This window comes from Monodelphis domestica, chromosome 1, assembly GCF_027887165.1.
Source record: "Monodelphis domestica isolate mMonDom1 chromosome 1, mMonDom1.pri, whole genome shotgun sequence".
Classification (NCBI taxonomy): Eukaryota; Metazoa; Chordata; class Mammalia; order Didelphimorphia; family Didelphidae; genus Monodelphis; species Monodelphis domestica.
Window position 1 is genome coordinate 325809234 of NC_077227.1, and position 13195 is coordinate 325822428.

Genomic DNA, 13195 nt, shown 5'->3' on the forward strand with positions numbered 1-13195 from the left:
CCTTTCTCCATTTAGCTTCATTTAGCATGAAATGGGATTTTAGGATATAGAGTCATATGACATTTTTTGGTGATGGCAGGGATATTCTTTGAAAGCAAAGTATTTGTAACTTTCTGTTTTAGTTTCAATCATTATTCAAGTTTATTTTTTCTGTTGACAACCTCATTTTTAATAATAAAAACAAAAGTTTAAATTTAAATCTCCACAAAAATTTAGTTTAAAAAATTCCTTTTTGGAGTTCAAGAAAACTCATCATATTAAATGTTCCTTGAAAGTAAGATAAAACATGTTTCTACTGCTATTTTCTCCCATTAAGGTCAACCAAGCAAAATGCGTTAGGCAGAAAAGAGAATGAAATTATTTCACTTATTGTTTCTCCAAACTCATTATTATAATAATACATATAGTTATTGAACTATGTATACTCTTTGATCCATTAAGGCCTATACCCCAGAAGAAATCAAAGAAAAGGGAAGGACCTATATGCACAAAAGTATTTATAGCAATTCCTTTTCATGTGGCAAAGAACTGGAAACCACAATATCAGATGGTTTGCTATTGGGGTGGGGGAAGGAGTGGGAGGGAAGGAGAGAATTTGAGACACATTTTTTTAAAATGTTGAAAATTGTTTTTACATGTAATTGGGTAAAAAATCTTTAATGTAGATGTACATATATGAACCTTAAAAATTCTCAGACCCTACTTCGTAAGGTTGGGTTAAGACCATTCCCTATAACTTAGATCAGGAATGTCAGACCTCTACTTAGATCAGGAATGTGAAGACCTCTACTCCACCCCTACTTAAGCCTGCTTTAGGGGAAGAAACTCCTTGCTGAACAATGAAAGATACTTAAACCCATACTTATAGTAAGACAAAAATTCTTAAGCTGTGCCTATATTTAGATCTAATACAAAAGAGTGCTAAGTACCTATAAAGGTCAGGCAACTTGTGAATTTACAAGGAGCAAAGAGGTGAGAACTTACTCAGAGGTTTTTGGAAAATGTCTACTGTGACTGGTAGATGGGAGAACTTAGGGGAGGTGACATAGGAGAAAATTCCCTTTATAAGGAGAGGAAAAGCTGAGTCTCAGGACTGTTAGAAGAATCTCTCTCTGGAGATGGAGCTGGCTGGCCTGGTGTCTCTCTGAACACTAGAATCCTTGCTTGGACAAAATCTTGTGGTGAGTGATTAAAGACTGACTGATCACTTTCTTAAGACTCAGGTCTAGGCCATGTTGGCTAAGGCCCTTCATACTTATTCCTCTCTTATTCTCTCTCACTTTCATTAATTCCTTAATTTGTATTAATTAATTAAAATCCCTATGAAAACCCAGCTGACTTGGGTACATTTAATATTTGGGAATTTTCCCCTGGCGACCACTTTATTTTTAATATAAAAATCATCTTTGCGGTCACAATTTAAGCCTCCAACTCTTTTATCTGCCACAATTTATGTCTTCCACTATTTTAATTATTACACATATATGTTACATATATAAAAGAAAGAACTGGAAATCAAGGTTGCGCAACAAGTGACAGGGCTGAACAAATTATGGATAGCAATTTTAGGAAGTTGGAGCATGTCCAAAGCATAGGAAGAGGGAACCATTCCACATGAGGGTAGGTTAACAAACCAAGGACATTTAGTTTGTATTAGAGAAATCTTAAGAGAGGGCATGATCACTATATTTATATAGTATGGATTTCAAAACTACTCAACCCTATTCAGACCATTCTTTAGAAGATCGGATTTAGCTATTTCCTGATCAATAATAATAGAGATACTTGGAATAACAGAATCAGGTCTTGGAAACTACATTCTCCACCCTACTCAGTGTAACAAGATTAGGAAGGGCTGCAGCAAACTCAAGATTTAATTATTTGAGAATATGGCCTTCAACAGACATGTGCAAAAAAAGGACAGACCTTTGGGCAGTCCTAAGTCAAGCTTGAGCCACCATTGGCACATGTGAGAGGCAGGAAGTGAGGTAGAGAACAGCCTCTGGAGTTCTTGGGACTTCCTGTGAGGAGGGTTAGAGTTCAGTTGGATCCTGAAGCCTGAGGTTGGAGGAGCCCCGCAAACTGTTTTCCTTCAGATTGGTCACGTGAGTGATAAGGACTGACCCCCTTTCCCTGCCTTGGTTTTCCAAGGCCTTAAAGCCCGTTTAGGCTCAGGCTGAGCCAGAGTGGGTCTGAGTTAAACTTTTCTCTCTCTCTCTCTCTCTCTCTCTCTCTCTCTCTCTCTCTCTCTCTCTCTCTCTCTCTCTCTCTCTCTCTCTCTCTCTCTTCTCGCTGTCTCATATTTTCTTCCTCCTGTTGTAATTAAAACACCATAAAAAATTTGGCAGCTGACTTGAGTGTTTCATTTAGGAATTACATAAGTGAATTCTTTGGCGACCTTAAATTAATATATATCAGTCGTTTAAAGTAATAAGGAATTAGACTCATTTTATGTATCCCTCAACTAGTACCAGTGAATGGAAGAAAAAGAAAGGTAAATTCCAGCTTAATATAAGAAAAAATAATTAGAGCTGTCTCAAATAGGTCTCAGACAACATGGCTGCCTGAATGGAGGAAGGCAGTGGAGCTCCTATATCTAGTAAAAACTCGCAAAATGAACCAGCAGTGATCAATAAATCTAAGAAGCTTTAGTATATGACTTCTTGCACTCCAGAATGGTACAAAAAGTCAGTCAGATTTTGTGGACTATTAGTCAAGTTAGTGTCAGTTCAGGCAAATAAGCTTTCATTATAGTGCCTAGAAGTATTCAGGTGTGAATAGAGCTGAATCAGAGATATAGTAGATGGCAAGGCCCTATGTTTTGAAGCATTGAGAATGAAGGCTCTGCTGGGAAAACTGTAAGTTGCAAAGACTAGTTTGGGGGCAACTATATTCAGAATTGGGAAGCCTGGCCTCTGGGACATAAGACGTTCCTAAAACTTTCCTAAGATGCCAAAAAGGGCCCTAAAGATTCAGCACATCGAACCTCAAAAGCCCAGGAAAGGCTAAGAGAAAATAGAAGTCAGTAGTAAGCACACAAGTGACCCAGTTTGAGAACAAGCAAGGACAATATCCCACACAAAAGTGGAATGGGAAGGGAGGAGTAGGAGCCTGGCCCTAGGCCCTACTTCAGGAAGCAAAGCTGAAGAAATGAAAACAACCAAAGTCACTGTCCATCATAAAAAATTCAGAGACATCCAAAAAATCCAACCTAGGACAGAATGATTTCATAATTCCTGGAATTATTTTTACTATAAGAAGAGATTAAAAGGAAAGATTTTCCAATTTTCCACAAGATCTAAATAACACCTGGAAGAAACAAAATGAAGAATAAAAAATTAAATAAGAGCTCTAGAGAAAAGAATTTGAAGAATAGCTTAGAGGGGAATGCAATAGGGTTTACTCAGGTAACAGACTCTTTAAAACTAGAATAAATTGATCAAAATGTAATGACTTTATGATACAGCAAAGTATAATAGAACAAAAATAAGAGATTTAAAAAAAGGAGAAACAAATGTCAACTGTCTGATAGCCAAATCAAGTGACTTGGTAAAAAGTCCCAGAGAAATAAATAAAAAATCATTGGATTCCTCAAAAGTCATAATAAAAAATTATTGATAGTATATTTTAAGAAATAATAAATTTTAACTATTCATATCTACTAGAAGGGGAGGGTTAATTAAGAATAAAAAGAATCCATAAATTATCTTCTAGATGAAACCTCAAAAGAAACCTTCCAGAAAATTTAAAGTTAAAATACAGAATTTCCATATCAAAGAAAAAAAATCTTGTAAGTATCTGAAAAGAAGTGGTTCAAGTACTAAGGAACTGGCCAGAATCACATAAGACCTGTCAGTTTCCACCCTAAATGAGAAGCATATAATTAGAACTCAATATTACAAAAGGCAAAAGATATGGGCTTAAAACCAAGAAAAATTTACTCAAATGTTGAGTATAATCCTCAGGGAGAAAAATAAACCTTTAAAGGACTAGAGGATTTTTAAGTATTCCTAATGGGAAGGCTAAGGCTGATAGGAATTTTAAAATACAAATGTGTCAAGAGAAAGGGAAAAATAAATTTATTTGAGAAATTTGATGGTGGAACTAACATTCTAATGGAGCAGAAGAAGTAAGTGTTCCCTCAGAACTGTAGTGCAGAAAAGCCAAATGTGGGGGTTAGAAGTTGCTATTTCTCATTATTGGGGTGGCTAAGAAAAAGAGTATACAAACATAGAAAGGGTTAGAGGAAGTTGGTATCAAATGAATGTTACCTCCATTTGAAACAAAGGAGGGTTGAATACAGAGACACAAAATCTGATTTAGAAATATATCAAGCTCCACTGGGAAACAGGTAGGGAGAAAGAGAGAGAAGTTAAGAGGACAGTACTAGGAGAGAGGAGAGGAGGATAGCAGTAAGTAAAACAATCTTCTTGAGCATTGGATACTTATGGTTAGACCCATCAACTGAAAATGTAGCATGTGAATGTAATGGAATATTACTGCACAGCACAAAATAACCAATGAGTCAATTTTAGAAAATTCTATGAAGTATGCATTACTGCAGAGTAAAGTGAACAGAAGAATTTATTTATATAATAATAACACTAAATATAAACAATTGTGAAAGATCTGAGTGCTCTGATTAAAGCAACAACCAGCAACATTTCCAGAAGACCTTTGATGAAACAAAGCATGTCAAGATGCAATGAATGTAAGATTCCAAAAAAAAAAAAAACCAAACCATTTTTTGGACATAGTCAGTGTGGATTTTGTTTTGTTTGTCATTGTTAATTTGCTACAATGGTAGTTTTTTCTTTGTTCTCAACTGAGGTGAGGAATTATGAGGGAGATGGAAAGTTAGCATTAGTGCTGCCAAAAAAAAAGGGGGGGGGGGCCACTGAAACATTTTAAGTATTTCAAAATGCACAGAAAAAAGAAAAGTTCAATAGGAAATACAGAGAAGCTATAAAAGAAATGTTTAATGTATAATATACTTCTTTAAAAAGCAAGCATAAACTCACAATTGCATATATAATCCTTTTTGTGTTTTGCCATGTATACATAAATATTCATCGTTTTGGTATTTAGGATTTTTTTAAAAGTAGAAGTAGTAGTCTATATTGTAAGGTAGTAAGTTTTCTTTCACTAGAGCACTTTAATTGAGAACTTAGTGTTCAACTCTTAGAAATGTTGTGGGAGTTGTTTCTGCATTAGCAAGGATTGAACTATAATGATCTCTGAAGTCCTACCTATAAAATCTAAGAGTTTCTTAGATTTTATAAAAATGTGAATTGTCATTAACCTCCCCCGTACTGGCAATTTATGTTGGGTATCTTCATTTTTTCAGGCAGTATCCCCTTGCAAATTATGTTGTGTAGCACCTGTTTTATGTAAGTGGGGCTCCTTTCTCTATAAGAAGGCTATTATTGGGATCACTATTGATTGGCTTTGGTGCTCTATAAAGCACATAAAAGGTCTATCTCATACACTATAGAAAGATGATGTCAGAGGGTTTAGTAGAATTTCCATTGCTGACAAGAAATGCCTTCATGAGTAAGTATGGTTTATTGCTACATTGAATTAACAGATGTAGAGGAGTAACCATAATAAGTATTATCTTAGGAATTACATCTTTTTAATCCTTTGTCAATAATAAAATCATTTTTATTACATTTTATGGCTGACTAGGTGTCTCATTGGGAGCTAATTCTGAAACTGAAACAAAAGACTGATCTGAGCTTAGGCCTGACCAATACAAATTTTACCTCATTTCTTACTTTGGGTTTTACTCTTATAAACTTTATAAGCTTTGAATATTCATTAGTACTTCAAAGAAGCACTGTTTACTTTCCATCTGGAACATTACTATTTTCTTACAGTTCTGTTAACCTTCCTGGGTTTTTCATTGAAGGTAAAATTCTCTTTATAAATCAGTCTTGCTCCATTAGTGAATATCTGGATTTCTCAAATCACTTAAAATTCCTTCTTCAAAGAGCATAAATAGTGGATTAAGCTTACTTACTAAGTAAATTATTTAAAAAAGAAAGATCTTTCTTTTCATAAGTCAAAATCCCACCAATTTACATCCACATTAACTAAGATTTTCCCTATATCTTCAAGTTCTTAACTGATTTCTCTCTACTGGAGGTGTTGAAATTAAAGTTAGTAACTACACTATTCAACACACACAAAAATTCTTCCTAAGAATATAATGATTGTGAGCATAATAACAATGATATATTTACATAATGCCTTAAATTTTTCTAAATGCTTTTTACATAATGATCCTGTGACATAAATAATAAAAATGTTATTTCCTCCATTTAATGACTAAAGAAACTTAAGGCTCAGATATATTTGAGTATTCCCTTGAGCATGGAGCCAGCAAGTATTAAACTCAGATCACCTAATTCCGGATCCTGTGCCTTATCCACCATATAACATCTTGCCACCAATGTATACCATTTAAATGTAGCTTTTATAGAAAAGGCAAACCTTTTTTCATTACAACATACAATAGAGTAAAAAAAAAATTCATTCTAGTGATCAAAACAGCTTTTTCTATAAATCAATAGCTTTTCATAGCATTGTAAAGCTGAAAGGAAATCTCAGAGATGATCTGGTCCAAACTTATTTCAGATGAGGAAAAAAGAAGCCCAGAAGTCACAAAAGTAGTGAACTGAATTCTGATTATTGATTTCAAATTCTTTACACTATATCACATGATCTTCACTGAATATATTTTCAAAACACTATATTAATGCCTGTTTTTAAAATCTGAACCAAGTTAATATGTATGTAAATAAATATGTAAATATTTATTTTAAATAGAATTGAGCTTTTAGTTTTATAAATCTTTTTTTTTAAAAAATCTAAAAATAAAACTTAAAATGAACTCAACCAACTAATAACTTCCAACCAAAGACAAATAAAGGATACACCCATTCCAGTTTAAGTCTCTTAGTTGGTAGTTCGACTTTTGCTTCCAAATTGTAAGATTCCACTTGATCTTTGGGCATGTACATGGTTACAGGACGTCCACGAAGAAACATTTTTACATATCCTTCCTCTACAAGAAGTACAAATATTTCAGTGTAATACTCAGGTAACAAATAAAGCTAGGAAAAAAAAAACAACAACTTCATAACCTCTATCATACATCTATACCTTAAAGATGAAAACTTTTTGATTGTATAGGATAGTCCATGATAAATATATTGAATGATTCCACAGGAAAAAAGTTAAAATAATAAAGTAAAAGTTTTCTTAAATTTTTATTTTGACATTCTACCATATAAATCAATCATATAATTTAGAACTTTCTAATATTATAAATTGTAAAAATACAATAGTCTCAAATATTTCCAAAGAGACATTGTAGTACTTCATTATTCTCTATCATCAATACAGAGAAAAATGTCACCAAAGCAAAAATTACCATTAACTCAAGAAATCCAGTTAATTAAAAAAAAAATTGATTGCAATGTGGTCTTTCATATGTCGATGTGCAACTATTTTTAATACTTAACATGACTAATTATAGCTTAATATATAGATAAATTCTGATATACTTTTAATATCATATAAGAACACAACCATCAGAAGAGGTATCATGCTAGTAAACATGCAAAAATAAAAGAGTAGTGCTCAAGTGAAAGTTAAAATAGGGCTAGAAGAATCACAGATAGATGTTAAACTTGTTAAGTAGACAAATGTTAATGAAAAAGATACTCAAGAAATTTAACTTTCTATAATAGACATAAACATTTATAAAAGAAAATATATTATGGTGCTATGCCAGAGAACCAAAAAACTGGATAACAAATAAAAATGCTGACAATGTTTAGAAAGATAAGTAGATTGAAAAAAGTGATATGTGGCTCCAATTAGGACTCTGGGGAAATGATAAGGACCAAGTTAATTGTCTTATAAGTTTCTAGAGAAACTTGCTAAGTCTCAGATTTTTATATGTCTGTTGATTTCTACACCTATTGCTATCATCAAAAAAAAGTCAACTAGTTTTTATTCAATTCTAACAGTATTTGTCTCAATATATCTGGGAGTTACTAGATAAAATAATAATGAGAATAGAAGAGTAAGATTCTTAGGAAAAAAAGAAGATAAAATAAAATTTTCAGCAAATTACATTGATTTATCAGTTTTAAGGATTTCTGAATTTATATTTTAAACAAATTCTGCTTATGTTATCTTGTACATGTGCTTCAAGTCTCTGATAAGAACTTTATACTACATATTTTATTTGGTTTTGAATGTTCTTCCATATTCTTCACCCTCATATATCTCCTGTTAGTTGCTCAGTCTACTTCATTCTATTTCCCACATTGATCTCTTCTTCTCCACTATTATCATCTTTCTAATCAAAGCCTTCATCATCTCATACCTGAATCACTGCAAGAGCTTCCTAAAGACCCCACTGTTTCTCTACTTTACCCTGCATATATATGAATGCCAGGTTCATAATCTTCCTTAATCCTAATATTACTGCGTTATTCATCTATCCAGAAATCTTCTCTGGTTATTTTCCTCCATATCAAGTCTAAACCTTTTTTAACTGTCTTTGCTTTGTTCGCCATTATTTCCCAATAAAGATGCTTTATTCTAATGAGACTAGTCTTTGTACAATCTGACAAATGTATTCTGCTCAATCCTGCCTTTGTGCCCTTGCTTATCCTTTGGATTTCTGCATTTATCAAAATCTTACCCATCCTTTAAAAACATGCTTAAGTGCCACTTCCTCTTGAAGCCTTTCCTGTTTATCATGGAATTTTATAATCCACAACAAACCTCAGAGGTCATCTAGTCTAGCTACTTCCTCAAACTTAAATCTCTTACTGATTTTCATTTTTTTCCTGAATATAACTACAATATTAAAAATTCCTTTCAAACAATTTATCACAATTTATAATTGAACTGTCTTACATTGTTTGGTGAGTAAAAGACAATGTTATGTCTATTAAGAATACAGATTAAGACCACAATCCAAAGATCTGCATGTACATATTTGCTTCATTTAGTCAGCTGTGTGCCCTCCTTTAAATTTCTTAAACTCTTAAGTTTCCTCACCTATAAAATGAGAGGAATAATATTTGTGCTACATAAACCACTAAGCACTATATTTGTGAGTATAATTACTATCAATTTTGTTTTTGTCAATATTTGTTAGTCATATCTCCTGAACTAAATTCTAATCAAATTGCAGGCAAATAAAGTCTTATAGTTTCCTTGGAATACAGCGTTGTTTACAGAATAGGTACTCAATAAACACTTATTTACTAACACTAATTTGGTGGGTGATTAGAAATTATATGTAAGAAAAAAGTTGTTTTGAAACTTCTCTTTTGGATTTTAATTTTAAATTACATTTATGAATCTAAATGTTCTGAGTCATTGTATGCTAAAAATGTTATACTGAGGGCCACTGTGCCATCAATTATGCTTATATTAAATAATTCTGACATTAAGGCTTAATATTAGAGACAAACTTGGTAAGTTACTATATATTAGTAATCAAATGTGAATAATCTTAAAGATGATTATGAAAAAGAACTGCTTTCGTTAACTGAAACTTTAGCTTAGGTCAATTGGGCAAAACCAAAACAAAACCAAAAAAGCTGGATTGCAGAAACTAATAGGGTCTAAAAATATTGAATTCTAGAGAAAAAGTAGTAAAAATAAACAAAGACCCAAGGGCAGTGATGGTAAAACTTTTAAAGCCCAAGTGCCCAAATTGCAACCCTCATGCCACATGTGAGCCCCCCACCTTACTCCCAGACAGGGGAGGGAGGAAGTGTTCCCATTAGGCTGCTGTGAGAAATGTCCACAGGCACACGTGGAGAGGGAGAAAGGAACAGCGCCCTCTAGTACATGTGTCATAGGTTTGCCAACATGGCTTTAGGCCAATGTATTAGGAATGAAGGCCAATATAAATTAATTCTTCATTAGGAATAAATGTTATCTAGATGAAATGAATTAATGAATGATATATGTCAATATAGTTTTAAAATGCCCTAATTAAAGGAAGGTTGGGGAAGGAGGAAAAATTATATCATTTCTAGAACATTAAAAACTTAAGGATGCATATAATTAATATTTATGAAATGTACAAATATATAGCAATTTAATTCATAATAGTAAAAATGTTTGATTTAAGTTTACTTATAGAATAATTCTATAATACTATTTAAAGTACCACATTTATTCATAGATGTTTTACGTATTGAAAATTCAGAGGATCCATAGTAAAGCAAAAGGAGCAAGAGAAAAGCAATGCTTTTTCAGGCATACATTAGAATAATAGCAAGCAACCACCAAATCTACAGGCTTTTTAGTAGGGATATTTTAGCAGAAGTGCAGGATATAATTTCAAACACAAAGGGTCATCCAGGGATTGCCATATAGCTCTCTTAAGATTTTTTTAAAAGATAAGTTCCTCATATCTGCCAAGATAAACTAAGATCCCAATTATAGCCTCTAATTGGAACATATCCAAGGAGACACTTATGAATGCTTTTAACAAAGTAAATTGAAGTGGATTGCATTGCAAAAAAAAAAAATTCATACAGGGAGACTTTGTGTTTGCCTGTATGAAAAAGAAGTTTCTGTAGCCTGGGTAACATTTGCTCAGAGAGCTATGAGGTTTCAGAGGTGAAGCCTACCTTTGCAGTGTGTCACACGGCGTTTCCCTTGTGATTTCAGAGACAGAGACAGAAGAGCTTGATAAAGAGATGTTCAAATTCAACAAAACTGCCCTGATCCCTGCTCTATCTGTTGTTCACCTATTTTCATGTAGAGGCTACCCTGTCAATTGATTAATTGACCATTAAAGGTATGCTTACAAGTGGATTTAATACCAAGCTCTTTGAGGGGCCCACGATATACTTCAATGATCCATGGTTTCATCAGCTTCGGTACTCAAATCACCTAATTCAGATCATAACCCTTCCATGTTTTAGTAAAAAATTTAATAAATGATTGTAGTCTAAGAAAAAATCAATCAACTGATTGTCAATGTTGATTTTTTTTTTAACCTTACCTTCTGTCTGTGTATTGGTTCTAAGGTAGAAGAGCAGTAAGGGCTAGGCAATGGGGGTTAAGTGACTTGCCCAGGGTCACACAGCTAGGAAGTGTCTGAGGCCAATTTTAAACCTGGGACCTCTCATCTCTAGGCCTGGCTCTCAATCCACTGAGCCACCCAGCTGTTCCTGTGTCAGTATTCTAAAGGTAAGCATCTCTGAACTTTTCTCAGATCATGTACACAAAGTCCATGGCTGGGCCATACACAAAGACTTTCCTGCTTGGTAGAACCTTGGCAGAGCTTGTACTCCCCTGGAATTGCTTATGGGAAAATAGGGTCACCTCCACATTGTGATAAGGCATTAGAGAAGGACTTCAGTAGAAGATGATGAAATGTATACCAACAAAAATTTTTTAATTGTATTTTAATTACACATTTATTTTAAGCCAAAGTGAAATTAAATTAGTTTCTTCAACTTGACTTAAGAAGTGTTTGCATTTTCAATGCAATTTAAAATAAGGTTAATAAACTAAAGTAGCATTTCCCTTATGAAATATGTTAAAAGAAAAAATAGATGTATACAGGTATATATTAACTATTAGTGTGCAGTATAGGAAATCAAAAGGCAAAAAAAAAAAGTTACTTTTAGACAGGGTTATAATTTGATGCATCAGAAGCTTCCCCTTTTAAAGAAATGCAAATGTTTATGAAAGAAGCCTAGTTAGTAACAAAGGAAACAGAAGCCCTTTATCTTTTGACATAGAAAATCCTGTTATATATAGCATGGGCAGTGGCAATTCAATCTTCCCCCATATTGCCAAGTTAAAGTACCTTAAATCCAGTTTGAAAAGGGACCAATTACAGGGTTAAGAGTCTCTAGAACCTTTAAAATCTTGGTCTCGCTGTTAATGACCAAAAAAAGAGTACCAATTATTATCTGAATCAGTAATTGGGTGCTAAGCTGACACTGTTCACTTGTCTTACAGACTCCATCACACAAATGTTAAAGCCTTTCTTATCACTGAATTCAATGACAAGGGGTAAAATGCTCAAATTTTGTACCTTTGAAAACTTTTATTCATATTAATAATTCTAGATTTGAAGAAATGAGAATGCATAAAGTAAAATAAAATCAAACCTACCTGCACTGAAAATTGGTTCCTTGGGTTTGCTGTAGAAATAAAATAGAAAATAAATCTAAATATTAAAAGAAGTCTTTGAGATGTAATACACTTTACATATATAAGCATCTATTACTATCAGCTTTAGTAATTCATTTCACTTTAAGGATGCATCAATTTATTTTGCTGTCATTATTATTAATGAATTAACTGAATAAGTTGTGATACATGAATGTGATGGAAAGTATTGTGCTAATACTTTTATTTAAAGAAATGAGAAGACAGGTGATTTCAAAGAGATGAAAAGAAATGAACTGAAGCAGAATCAGAATAATTTATAAAGTCAATATTATAAAAATGAACAATTAAATATTTCTTATAAACTGATGAAGAATAACATGAGCAAATCAAGGAGAACCAGTGATTAGATAATAAGTACATATAAATAATATACAATATACTTACATAATCAAATAAGTGCAAATTATATATATATATGTAAATAATAATTTGTAAAGACATTGTAAAGACAACTTTGAAAGCTATGAGAACTCTGATCAATACAATGATTATTCATGATTTTATAGGATAGATGATGAATTAAGACTACCCACCTGACAAGGATTTATGGTGCAGAATGAGACATACTTTGCACAAAATAATGAAGGCATTTGTTTTGTCTGACTGTGTATTTGTTACAAGAAATTTATTTTTTCTCTTTTTAGTCAGTGGAAGGGGTTTGGAATGGGAGGGAGAGAAAATAGATTTGTTAATTTTTTAAAAAATCTTTAAATAGAGAAGTTGAAGGTACAATAAATGTGGAATGTTGCATGCACTTTCAAATGAAGTCATGACATTGTTAGTTTTGCCTGTTTTATTACTTTGTTTGAAGAGACTTCTCAGAGGTAGAGTAATTTGTAAACATTTGTAAAGGCAAAACAGAAAATACATCAATAAAACTTTTTATGAAAAAATATTACAAGTGGTTTTAACTATAACCTCTATGCAAATGGAAGCCCAGATCTGTGCATCTAATTCT

The 13195-nt window shown here is 32.8% G+C and overlaps 1 protein-coding gene across 22 annotated transcripts in view; it reads right to left on the bottom strand.

Moving 5' to 3' along the window:
* EML1 (EMAP like 1) overlaps positions 1–13195 on the bottom strand; it is a 257381-nt gene that overhangs the window by 65405 nt on the left and 178781 nt on the right. For 9 of the 22 annotated variants that reach the window (XM_056811279.1, XM_056811291.1, XM_056811288.1 and 6 more), the window contains 3 exons: positions 12178–12206; positions 10677–10733; positions 6940–7069 (listed from right to left, as the gene is read on the bottom strand). In XM_056811279.1, the coding sequence (XP_056667257.1) occupies positions 6940–7069; positions 10677–10733; positions 12178–12206 (216 nt within the window). The remainder of the gene's footprint in view (positions 1–6939; positions 7070–10676; positions 10734–12177; positions 12207–13195) is intronic. The other 13 variants (XM_056811294.1, XM_001367606.4, XM_056811281.1 and 10 more) reach the window with 2 other exon arrangements.